At 43.3% G+C, this 13657-nt stretch overlaps 1 protein-coding gene across 1 annotated transcript in view; it reads right to left on the reverse strand.

The window, feature by feature from the left end:
* Window positions 1–1918: 1918 nt before the first annotated feature.
* LOC137427450 (fibrocystin-L-like) overlaps window positions 1919–13657 on the reverse strand; it is a 186226-nt gene continuing 174487 nt past the window's right edge. Inside the window, exons 31-34 of the mRNA XM_068116962.2 lie at window positions 9435–9569; window positions 4183–4336; window positions 3547–3735; window positions 1919–2546 (exon numbers count right to left, since the gene is read on the reverse strand). Coding sequence (XP_067973063.2) covers window positions 2527–2546; window positions 3547–3735; window positions 4183–4336; window positions 9435–9569 — 498 coding nt within the window. The 3' untranslated portion in view covers window positions 1919–2526. The remainder of the gene's footprint in view (window positions 2547–3546; window positions 3736–4182; window positions 4337–9434; window positions 9570–13657) is intronic.

The following is a 13657-nucleotide window of genomic DNA, read 5'->3' on the forward strand; positions in this document are numbered from 1 at the left end:
CCCTTAGGGCGGGTACCTTTGCTAGTATGTTTTACTTGCAGTTACAAATTTCTCGTGAGCGCAGGGCCCACCATGTCTGTGCTTTATCCAGTTTATTCATCGTTTTTGATACTAACCCAGTATTTTCATTGGCGTATCAAGAAATTTAACCCTTGGAGTTTGTTGAACAATTTTGAATCACATGTTGCGTATCTGCATGCACTTTGTGTATATAAGAATGAGATTGGATGTTAGGCCAAAAAATAAATATTGCTGGTCTCTGGTCAGACCAATGTTTCAGAATTGATGTGGTGATGTGGATTTTTTTTTCTTGGTTTTTTAAGCATGGATTGCACATATAGAGGTTTTTTTTTTGTGTCCTCATGCCTTGGGGTCCTCCTCATCTGCTGTGGCGCCGTCCAGAGAGAAATTAATGACAGCCAATGGGACTTGTAGGCCTTCTTTTTTTTGTAAATAATGAACACAAGCTTAAGTTATTTTAAAATGTATTTATTCTGAAAATTATTAAGTTCTTCAAGCATATTATAGACTGCCATTTCGTTCTCGAGATCGTCTCGCCGTACCGTTAAACATTCCAATGCGTCGATCGCGTCAACACTGCGCATGTGCAAGTGGTCTAACAGGCCGATGGTCTCCCACGATCTCTTCTCCCAGTCCACCAGATTATCACAGACACTTACAACCTCATAATAAACGAGATAGGATCCAGGCCTAACTAACGAGACCACCCGCAGCTCTCTAGACCTTCTGGTTGCTTCACACGAACCCGACAAAGAACGTCTTCGTTTCAATAAATGACAATATCCAGCCGATAGAGGCCTTGCATCGCGTGAGCGTCGTCCATGGCAACCGGTTCCGGCCGCCATCTTGGGTGGCATAAACAACATGGCGGGAAAGCTGTCGTTTGATCAGACGGACCTGTCAGTTTACGCCCGTAGCTTGCCCGTTGAGGCGTTTTCACGGTATTGCGACAAACTGAGGCTATGTCATCTGCCTGTGGACCCGTGTGGACCCACAAGTACGCCACACACACTCCACACGTACGCCATACGCACTCCACATGTACGTAACCAAATGCCTAATCCTGCTTTTCGCTTCGCGAGCGAAGGTAACAACCTCATGAGCCATATTCTCACCTGAGAGCTGGTCAAGGCAGCTATGAATCCGTTTTAGCGTTGTGTCGTCCGGATGAAATCGGGCTGTACATCCGACAGCACAACAACTCTTTACCATCGTGTAGGGGGCAATTTCTATGTGAGACGAGTTTCAAATTGCCGCCATTACGTATGGTGGCAGAAGCAATGTTTTGCCACCCAAGCGGTCACGTGACTAAGACGATGACGTCACATGCAACTTCCCTATTGGATTCATGACGTCACGGCACACAAAACTAATCATATCTTTGGAACGGCTGGTTGGATTTGGACAAACTAAACGCGGTTATGTAGGGGAGAACCGTGCGCGAACGTCGATACCAATTTTGAGAAAAATAATTGTTGACGCACAGGGTCAAAATCGATGCGCGCGCTGACCAGAACCCGGAAATATATTTTTCTCGGCCTAATATGTCGGACATTAGAGTGGGATGTTAGTCAGGCTGACGCATGGTCTAATCGTTGTCGATTATTTTGTGGACAGAATGCATGATGAAGGACGAATATGCGGAAAACAAAATGGAGGACAGAAGCCAAGCTATGTGATGAAGATGGTTTGTTTAGTGACGTTACTTAAGGCCCTGATGTCACAAAAGCTCGACCTGGGCCAGATTTTTGTGATCGGGCCGAGTTTGAGTCGCAGATTACGGTCAAGGCAGACGCAACTCGGCCTGTCATGAACGAGTCGAACCTGCTAATGGAGGAGATGGCACAAGTGACGTGGAAAATCTACCCGATACACAGCCCTCCCCCAAAAAAGGGACTTTCAAAGGTTCATAAATCTCATTTTTATGGGTTACGATCACCCTATATATAACCGCATCATTCGAGCTGCGACCGTCCACCATTATGATCATACAATATTTTGCCTAATACAACATTGCAACGGCTATGAGGAAATACAGAACAAAAAGTAAATATCCACCGGAAGCATGCAAAAAGAGAGTATGTATATGTGCACAAACATTTGTATAATTCGACCTGAAATTGGAGCAAATTTAATGGTTCATCAGAAGGATGATATTCCGATATCGATTCCAAGCTTCGCCTCTGAATCGAGCTTCTCCGTTTTATTTATATCTGGAACTGTGCATGAAATAAGTGATTTTACTTGACGAAATATTGCTTCTTTTTTTTTACTTTTGCAACCCTCAGTGTCAGATGTTGGCACAGAGGGTTGCAGCGGCGACTAAGGCACGTAAAGTTTTTGTTGTTGGGTGAGCTAATGCATGGCGAGATGAGACTCGCGCCACGCGAGGGGACGGCAGAAAGGAGTTGTCTCGTTCCAGAAGGCCTCGTACGAGGTCGTGAGGGTGTATCCAGCCTGGTCTTGCCATGTGGACGCGGTTGGGCCCCAGTTGCCAAACTGCGTTTATACTTGTTGCTTCAACCCTGTGAAAGGAGGAATTTTGTAAAATTTACAAGATGGAAGAGTCCTATGTTACAACTTTGGTGAAGTTGTTTATGATTGTCTGATCAACATTATGTATAAACAAGTAGTGAGAGTCCTATGGAAAAAGACATTTTATATGAACAGGGTGAAGTGTATGGGCAGAGATAAAAATGGACGTGGCACAACAAATTAAAAAAACAAGAAGACGTCATGCAGAGCACGATACTTGCAAAATCCACCCCCCCAAACCCCAAGAAAAAAAATTCCATTGATACAGCAAATTGTCCATTTCATCAAGATTAAAATTGACAATCTCGATCAAAGCTCGGGTCAACAGGAAGAAAAGTGACGATTTTTCAGATGAAAAAATGATTTTGGAAGGTTGACCTTTTGACCTCAAAAATAGTTCGTTTCCCTACTTAGTGACTCAATGTGCAAATGCTGTTCAATTTTCAAGTCAATCGGATGAAAATTGAGGATTCTTGAAACTTGGCCTATGTTGACCTCAAAATTACTTGGTGGTTGAATTCAGTGACCAGATGTGCAAGTCCTCTTCAAATTTCAAGTCGATTGGATGAAAATTTAGGATTTTAGAAATTCGGCCATGTTGACCTTTTGGCCTATGTTGACCTCAAAAATACTTGGTCGTTGAATTCAGTGACCAGATATGCAAGTCATCTTCAAATTTCAAGTCAATCAGATGAAAATTGAGGATTTTAGGAATTTGGCAAAGTTGGTGACCTTTGGCCTATGTTGACATTTTGACCCCAAAAACAATAGGCTTCTCAATTGGGACGACCTATACACCTTGGTGAAGTTTCGTGACGATCGGTTTAGAATTGTGACCTGTAGGCCGGTGACAAACAAACAGACAGACAGACAGAACCACAAACGCAATCGACCAATATACTTGAAAAATCTTCTATTTTGCAAGTAAAAAAGGATTCTCGAGCGACAATCGCAGAGGGAAGAAGAAATGGTTGTTTAGAGTGTGAATACGTTTTCGACGATGGCAAATGCCGATAGTGCCGACGGTGGCGAAGGCGAGAGCCCCAGCAACTCCTTCCATAACGTAGATGGCGATGTTGCGTGCGAAGGAACCGCGGTCTTCTTCGACGACAAAAGGCTGGCTCAGAGTGAAGAACTGTTGGTTGTTGATAACGATAAACTCCAGTGAGTAGCCACTACCTGAAAGAAACACACAATATAAAACTATGTCAAGCTCTTCCTTGCTCGCCTCTACCTGACAGAGACGACACTCGCACATCATCTAATGTGATAAGCCCCATCACGAGTCTGAGGCAGGGAGTTGCCTCGATTTGTATGCCATCCTTCACCCTGAACGCAAAAGGACTACCTTCCATTTGTGGATGCCAAGGACTCAAACTCAGGACCATTAGATCTCAATAGTACGCAATATGGGCTCACAAGAAAAAGGTGGTGGAGCTGATGTCACGTATACTGTAAAAACCACTTTAAGGAGGTCCACAGACATTGATCCAAAAATTCAGTTGCAAAAAAATCCATAAGGCAGAGCACGGACGTACGTACCATGACGGACCAGCAGACAATTTTTGAGAGGTACCAAAAGTAACCAAAAAACAAAGTACCTACCCACGGCTTGCCAAATCTCACCAGCAGTTGTAATGAGGATGTTGGTGAAGTTAGCCCAACAACTCCTGAATGGAATCTTGACGGTTCCTCGGAGCAGCGCTACCGGCTTCCCCTTGGCATTTTTCAGCACAGCCATCACTTTCCAACCACCCCTGCCGGCATCTACGCATTTTCCCTGAAAAGACCCACAAAACGCTCAAAACTCTGCTGATCTCAACTTCCACCCACTTTATTCTTTAGCATTGGAATAATGCCATCATCAGTGACATCATTACACTTTATGATGGACTCGACATTGTCACCATTCTTTAGCATTGGAATATTGCCATCATCAGTAACATCATTACACTTTATGATGGACTCGACATTGTCACCATTCTTTAGCATTGGAATATTGCCATCATCAGTAACATCATTACACTTTATGATGGACTCGACATTGTCACCATTCTTTAGCATTGGAATATTGCCATCATCAGTAACATCATTACACTTTATGATGGACTCGACATTGTCACCATTCTTTAGCATTGGAATAATGCCATCATCAGTAACATCATTACACTTTATGATGGACTCGACATTGTCACCATTCTTTAGCATTGGAATATTGCCATCATCAGTAACATCATTACACTTTATGATGGACTCGACATTGTCACCATTCTTTAGCATTGGAATATTGCCATCATCAGTGACATCATTACACTTTATGATGGACTCGACATTGTCACCATTCTTTAGCATTGGAATATTGCCATCATCAGTGACATCATTACACTTTATGATGGACTCGACATTGTCACCATTCTTTAGCATTGGAATATTGCCATCATCAGTAACATCATTACACTTTATGATGGACTCGACATTGTCACCATTCTTTAGCATTGGAATATTGCCATCATCAGTAACATCATTACACTTTATGATGGACTCGACATTGTCACCATTCTTTAGCATTGGAATATTGCCATCATCAGTAACATCATTACACTTTATGATGGACTCGACATTGTCACCATTCTTTAGCATTGGAATATTGCCATCATCAGTAACATCATTACACTTTATGATGGACTCGACATTGTCACCATTCTTTAGCATTGGAATATTGCCATCATCAGTAACATCATTACACTTTATGATGGACTCGACATTGTCACCATTCTTTAGCATTGGAATATTGCCATCATCAGTAACATCATTACACTTTATGATGGACTCGACATTGTCACCATTCTTTAGCATTGGAATATTGCCATCATCAGTAACATCATTACACTTTATGATGGACTCGACATTGTCACCATTCTTTAGCATTGGAATATTGCCATCATCAGTAACATCATTACACTTTATGATGGACTCGACATTGTCACCATTCTTTAGCATTGGAATATTGCCATCATCAGTGACATCATTACACTTTATGATGGACTCGACATTGTCACCATTCTTTAGCATTGGAATATTGCCATCATCAGTAACATCATTACACTTTATGATGGACTCGACATTGTCACCATTCTTTAGCATTGGAATATTGCCATCATCAGTGACATCATTACACTTTATGATGGACTCGACATTGTCACCATTCTTTAGCATTGGAATATTGCCATCATCAGTAACATCATTACACTTTATGATGGACTCGACATTGTCACCATTCTTTAGCATTGGAATATTGCCATCATCAGTGACATCATTACACTTTATGATGGACTCGACATTGTCACCATTCTTTAGCATTGGAATATTGCCATCATCAGTGACATCATTACACTTTATGATGGACTCGACATTGTCACCATTCTTTAGCATTGGAATATTGCCATCATCAGTAACATCATTACACTTTATGATGGACTCGACATTGTCACCATTCTTTAGCATTGGAATATTGCCATCATCAGTGACATCATTACACTTTATGATGGACTCGACATTGTCACCATTCTTTAGCATTGGAATATTGCCATCATCAGTGACATCATTACACTTTATGATGGACTCGACATTGTCACCATTCTTTAGCATTGGAATATTGCCATCATCAGTGACATCATTACACTTTATGATGGACTCGACATTGTCACCATTCTTTAGCATTGGAATATTGCCATCATCAGTGACATCATTACACTTTATGATGGACTCGACATTGTCACCATTCTTTAGCATTGGAATATTGCCATCATCAGTGACATCATTACACTTTATGATGGACTCGACATTGTCACCATTCTTTAGCATTGGAATATTGCCATCATCAGTGACATCATTACACTTTATGATGGACTCGACATTGTCACCATTCTTTAGCATTGGAATATTGCCATCATCAGTGACATCATTACACTTTATGATGGACTCGACATTGTCACCATTCTTTAGCATTGGAATATTGCCATCATCAGTGACATCATTACACTTTATGATGGACTCGACATTGTCACCATTCTTTAGCATTGGAATATTGCCATCATCAGTGACATCATTACACTTTATGATGGACTCGACATTGTCACCATTCTTTAGCATTGGAATATTGCCATCATCAGTGACATCATTACACTTTATGATGGACTCGACATTGTCACCATTCTTTCTTTGAAATTTTTTCTTTTGAAAATTCTTTCTTTCTTTTGAAAATTAGAAGAAAAAAAAATCTTTTGACATTTTCTTTGAATTCTTCTTTGAAAATAATAACTAAATAATAATACTGTAACAATAACACAACTTGCTAGAATAGAGCGCAGACCTCTGCTAGGCTGAACAGTTTACGTTTTGTATGCCAGTCATAGGCCCGATCTGGATCCGGACCTTAATCCAAATCAAATTGGCTTGTTCTTATCACCTAACCAACTCTTTCACTTAGTTTAGTCATAAGTCATCCATAACTTTAAAAAATATGTTATATATCGCTTTTAGCCCGGTTCCTCAATGGTGAAGAATCACTTAAAAATTAAATAATTCTCATATCGGAATCCATATTCAGATCGTCACCAAAATCCAATCGATTCTTCCTCGTCACACACTCAACATGTACACCAAATTTCGTCCATATCCGTCCATAGGTTTTTGAGATATTCTGCTACGTATCGGTTTTGGCCCGATCTCCCAATTGTGAAGAATCATTTAAAAAATTCTAATAGCCGGATCCGAATCCGGATCTTCACCAAAATCTAATCATTTCATCGGTGTCACATACGCTACCTCTCTGCCAAATGTCGTCCGAATCCACCCACAACTTTTTGAGATATCTTGTTCACAAACAGATTGACAAACAGGGGTGAAAACAACCTCCATCCACCTTTGGTGGCAGAGGTAACTAGAACGCCACTCAGTAGAGCGCATACTCCCGCCGTGGGTCAAGTTGGTCAAGATATCCCTATCCTTAGGGATACAACATGTACGATTTCACAAAAGTTTGAGGGAGTAGTTCAGTGACAACACAAGACAAGACAACAAGACAGACACTGCACAGAAATATATTTAGAATATATAGAAGATAATGTAAAAAAAAAAAACAAGGCAATTTCACTTACATTTTCGGATTCAGCGTTCAATTCTGTATAAGTGAGTGTATTTTGAGGCATGCGTGACTTCAAATAAAATTGTAAGCCAGGAAAAACGTTCGTTTCATTCCTTAGGGATGCAACATGTAAAACTGGCCCAAACGTCAAAACAAAACTCGCTCATTTTAAATCGTACAAGCTAATGCGACCACTCATTCTTCTGGGAAGAATCCCGTGCACATGCTGGTCACACTTATAGCACACCTAAGTCTTTATAAGTTCATCAAATACTGACACCGCGATTGACATTCGCTGAGGTAAATGTTGATATCTCTTCTGAGGTTAAAAAACAAACAAACAAACAAAAACAGTTTTATAGCATTATACGTATCAAACGATACATTTTATGAAACGGGGAAACCGAATACACACTTTGGTGGTTTTAAAATGACAGAATATGTCTTTATTAGAAAAAAAACAAAAAAACCTTGAAGACGACGCTGCAAACAAAATACACCGCTCTAACGCATAACCACGAGTTTAAGCTACATTTACAACAAATATGAAAACTATTTTCATATCACAATGTTAAATATATAATATATAGAAGATAATGTTAAAAAAAAAAATGGGCCCTATCTTCCAATGGTAAACAATCCTTCAAACAATTCCTGGATCCGGAATAATATCCTGAGCTTCACCAAAAACTAATCAATTCTTCCTTATCCCAAGGGCAATCATCCCACCAACTTTCATCCAAATCCGTTCAGAACCTTTCCAGATATCTTGTTCACGAACACACACACACACACACACACACACACACACACACACACACACACACACACACACACACACACACACACACACACACACACACACACACACACACACATACACACACACACACATACACACACACACACACACACATACACACACACACACACACACACACACACACACACACACACACGGACGGACGGACACGATCGAATGCATTACTCCCTGGTGGGAGTAATAACGCACAAGACCAAGCAAGAAAATTGAAAAATCTTCTATTTTCGCAAGTAACAAACATACGGACTCAAATGCAATACCCTCTCCTCTGGCGAGGGTAATAATAAAACATTATGACGATTTGATTATGCTTTTTAGCTCACGTGGAACGAAGTTCAGAGGAGGTTACGCAATGGCACATTGTCCGTCCGTCCGTCAGTCCTTCAGTCCATCATTCCGTAAACACTTGAAACTTCTTCTCCGAAACCGTTGATGGGGTTGCGATCAAATTTGGCACAAATGATATTTGTTGTTGTGACTAAAGTTTGTTCACGACATTAAATAAAATCGGGGTCTAGGGGGGTTTATGGGGGGTCAAAGTGGCTCCAGGTTTGACCCCCCCCCAACATAGATATTTACTTTCTTCTCTGAAACTACACTCACTGTTTTTAGGAAACTTCACCACAACCTTCATCATCTGTGATGTACCAATGTTTGTTCATGGCATTGGAAAAATTGGGGTCTGAGGAGGTACATGGAGTGGGGGGTGGGTAGGGGGGTTGCCCCCCAAAATAGGTATTTTTTTTCTTTGTTTGTTTAAAGTCTTATGATTATGTTGGCATGATTCTGCATGCTTCCCTGTCTTCTAGCAAACATTGAAATTGGTTTAAAATACCTTCAGTCAGTGCAGTATACGGTTTATTCTACCAGGTGAGCGCTAGGTGTATTGCCCCTATGTTTTCAACTTACATATGAGTCAGTGGCTATGATGAACGTTTTGAATGTTTGGCCAGCAGTGACTTGGCCAGGAAAGGTGATTATCTTCAGGGAATGAATACCACCGATGAAAGGTGAATCAATCATAATCATTTCTTGTATCATCATCTGCGGAAGAAAGAGGGAGGCAATATGCGATGTGGAATTAGAATTATAACATTTTTATGTTTTTCTTGAATTTAGAAAATCAATGCCGGTAATTTGTTTTTGCCTCAATTCTAGAGTGACACAACAGCAATGTTTTCAGGCCTTTTGGTTGTCACTTGTCAGGTACCTCAAACTTTCAGGAATCGCCCTCAGTTTTGCACTCTGTTCTTCATAAGACTATATTAAGTTGTCGTCTTTGGCCTTTAGTGTTTGCGTTCATATTTGTCCCAATAGGTTTTAATTTTTTTTTAAACTCCTCTGATATAAGAGGCACTTGTTGATTGGCAAACAACAACTTCCTGCATGACCCCGTGTTCTGGCCTTTCAGGCAAAGTGTAAGTGTTTGCTTTGACAATCTTTGTTTGAGAAATCCGTGCCCATGGCTGAAGCCTTTCAAAATACTGGCTTGAACACGGCTCATCGAGGTTGTCGGACATGTCTTATGGACATTTCTCTCTGATTTGATGACTTTCAAACACAACTGCGGTTGTCGCCCCGTCCTTCAGAGGCGTTCTCAAATTGAAGGATCAAAATCTCCATGATAGATGTGAACGAATTCTTCAGATAGCTCGAGAATTGATGGTTTATCTTGGAGAATCATCGTCCATTATGCTAAATCCCCTTTCTCTCTTCAACTCTTTCCTCTTCCCCGAACTCCTCCTCGTACTTCCCACTGCCCCCTCCTCCTCATCTACGCATTCCCTCACCACGTCCTTCTCCCCTCTGCCACCCCGTCCTCCAACACATACCCCTTCCCCTAACTCCTTCTCCCTTTCTCTTCCAGACAGATTCTTGAACTTTGCTTGTTGATTTACCGGATACACAGTCTGTGAACTTACTGGAGAGTCACACACACAGACGGGAAGAATGCAGCAGCTGACTTTCAAACTGCATATGTCGGTGTTGAATTCCTAACTGGCCACGCACAGGTACAAAATGACTTTTAAACCCAAAGTAGTCAAAGATCCTGGTTCAACGATCTTTGGACACAAATACCTTTGTGCAGCTGCTGTACGGAGAGGTTCTGGGTTTAGAATATAGCAAGATTGCTCTGGTAGATGAAATGAGATAAATTAGAAAATACATGAACATCTGAATCAATGTGTCAACTTTCTGTATCATCAACATTGGCCATTTTCCATGGAATGCAACGAGTTCTTTCCTGCTGTAGAATTAAGCCTTGAAGACAACTCGCCTTCTCTTGATGGAAGGCCAATCCGACCGAAGTAAATCTCAGGTCATTCCCCAAAACCCGCAACAAGTGTGTGTCTGCTCTCAGGAAGTCAGAAAACGTCTGGTCAACCTCAAGGATGAACTCTCAAAACGGTCTCCAAACCATTCCTGGTGGGGCCTAATCAAGTCTGTCTCTGGTATATGCTTCCCTTCATCCCTTCCCTCGCATTAAATGGCACCACAGCTGACTCCCCTCGTGAGAAGGCCGAATGTTTCGACTGTCTGTTTTCTTCCAAATCTCATGAACCCAAACAATCACTCCCCATCCTTACCTTTTCCAGTCACACCCAAACGCTCGTGGATACTCTGCCTTTCTCACCTGAGAAGGTGGGGGAGTTTCTTTCATCCCTATACTACGACCTTGCGATCGATGGGTTTAGATGGCATCGGCTCCCGTGGTCTGAAAACTTGCTCTGCCACTATTCCACTCTGTTAAACGGATAATTTGGCCTAGGTTATCTTCTGTCTACCGATGTGGTTATCTTCTGTCTACTTGGAAGTCGGCCGACATCACTGCACTTTGCCAAAAAGGGGAAAGTGCGTACTCTTTACGCACTTTACGCACTCACTTATTCATCTTTACTTCCGAACGGGCTTCCGTTTCCGGTCCGGTATGAAGAGGACGCAGGCGTCACATGCTCGCCGCTTCTTCGACCGGGCCACTGTCAGTTGCTTGCTTTTTTGGTGGTCGTGCGGATTTTTTTGGCCATTGAGTCTGCCCTCTGCATAGCCCCGGCTCTGCTCCCTGCTTCGCCTGCCCGGCTCCTTCGCCTGCTCGCTGTTTCCTCGGGCACGCTCTCGTGGGTTGTGACCATCGCAGCGGTTTGGTGGCGGTTTCCCGCCGTGATCTAGATTTGTAGCGGCGGCGGTCGATTGCCGCTGCATTTGCCGCTTTGCCGTGATCAACCTTGGCCTCGTGATCGTCTCTTTGCTCCTGCCTGCCCTCTGCTTGGTCCCGGCTCTGCTCCTGGCTTCACCTACCTGGCTCCTTTGTTTCCTCGGGCCCGCTCCCGTGGGTTGGGACCATTGTTTCACCTCCTCAACCTTGGCCTCGTCTCGTCTCTCCGCTCCTGCCTGACATGGCTCTGCGGTACTCCGCCGCAAGGCTCCTTCTGCTCAATACCCGCTCTACCCCATCATGCATCTCTGCCATCAAATAAAATGGACTCCTCCGACGACCCAGGTACATTCACCGTGGCTCCGGTCGTAAGTTTGAATATTTGCAATCAGGTCACTCCATCCCCGTCTTCTGGTCGGCTCAGCGCACTCTCACTCTTCGTCCCAGCACACCTGGTCACAGCAACGCACACGATCGCACCTCCTGCCTACGAACCCTGGCTAAATCACCTGAATTCATCCCTGCTGTTCAAAACAACATCAAGCTCACCCTGTTCAACACCCGGTCCCTCAACAACAAATGCCTCATCCTGAACGAATACATCCTGGATAACAAACTGGACTTTCTCTGTCTCACTGAAACCTGGCAACAACCTCTGGACTACTACACACTCAACCTCACCACACCCAATGGATATTCCTACGTCAATAAACCACGCTCGGAGGGCCGAGGTGGTGGAATTGCCGTTATCCACCGTCAAGACATCAAGACCAGCCTCATCCCCATCGCCTCAACCTCATCATTTGAACACCTGGCTTTTAAACTCTCTGGTCGCACGCAGTCAGTCATGGCTGTCGTCTACCGCCCTCCCAAACCACACCCATTATTCCTGTCTGACTTCTCCTACTTTCTGACCCAGCTATGTTCCCTCTCCCCCTCAATCCTCCTCCTTGGTGATTTCAATATCCACATGGACTCCACTGACTCCACAATAACCACTGACTTCACTGATTTACTCACCTGCTTTAACCTCACTCAACATGTCGACTTTCCTGCCCATATCCGTGGTCACATTTTGGACCTTGTCTGCTCTACTGGATTAATTTTGCACCATCTCTCTGGCTCCGACCTCACCCTCTCTGACCACTTCGCTATCACTATGACCATCAACATCCCCACCACAACACCAAGACATTATCGCACTATCAACTTCCGTAAGCTAAACGCTCTTTCACCTACCTCATTCTCATCCACCCTCTCTGAAAAAATGTCCACTTCTCCCTTCGTTGACCTCCACACCCCTTCCGACCTCACTGACTACTACAACCACACTCTCTCCTCCTGCCTTGACCAGCTTGCACCTGTAAAAACCAAAACAGTTTCTTTCACCCATTCTGCTCCCTGGTTTACCCCTGAACTCCGCCTGATGAAAACTCGTGCTCGCCAACTTGGAAGACTCCGCAATAAAACAGGTCTCACAGTTCACTCCCAAGCCTACAAGGACCACCTACAACACTACAAAGATGCCCTCTCCCACGCCCGCTCCGCCTACTACTCTCAAATTATCCACTCTGGCTCCGGAAACCCAAAAGCACTCTTCTCGACAATAAACAAACTCCTCCGCCCCCTGAACACCACCACCCAGTCATTCACAGTAGACAACTGCATCTCCTTCCTCTCTTTCTTCCAACGCAAAATTGACAACATCTACAACAGCTTGACCACCGCCGCACCTGCTCCCCCTCCAACCACCTGCCCCCACTTGTCCTGCCGTCCCCTGTCTCGGTTCTCCCCAATCTCCCCTACTGACCTCTCCGAACTCCTCATAGGAATGAAAACTGCCACCTGCACTCTTGACCCCATCCCCTCCAGCTTTGTCAAGGCCTCCCTCCCTGCTCTCTCTCCACTTATCATTGCAACAATAAACTCCTCCCTGTCTACAGGCATCGTCCCACCTTCCCTCAAAATTGCTGCTGTT

Source organism: Myxine glutinosa, chromosome 5 (assembly GCF_964187855.1).
Source record: "Myxine glutinosa chromosome 5, kmMyxGlut1.1, whole genome shotgun sequence".
NCBI classification, from domain to species: Eukaryota; Metazoa; Chordata; class Myxini; order Myxiniformes; family Myxinidae; genus Myxine; species Myxine glutinosa.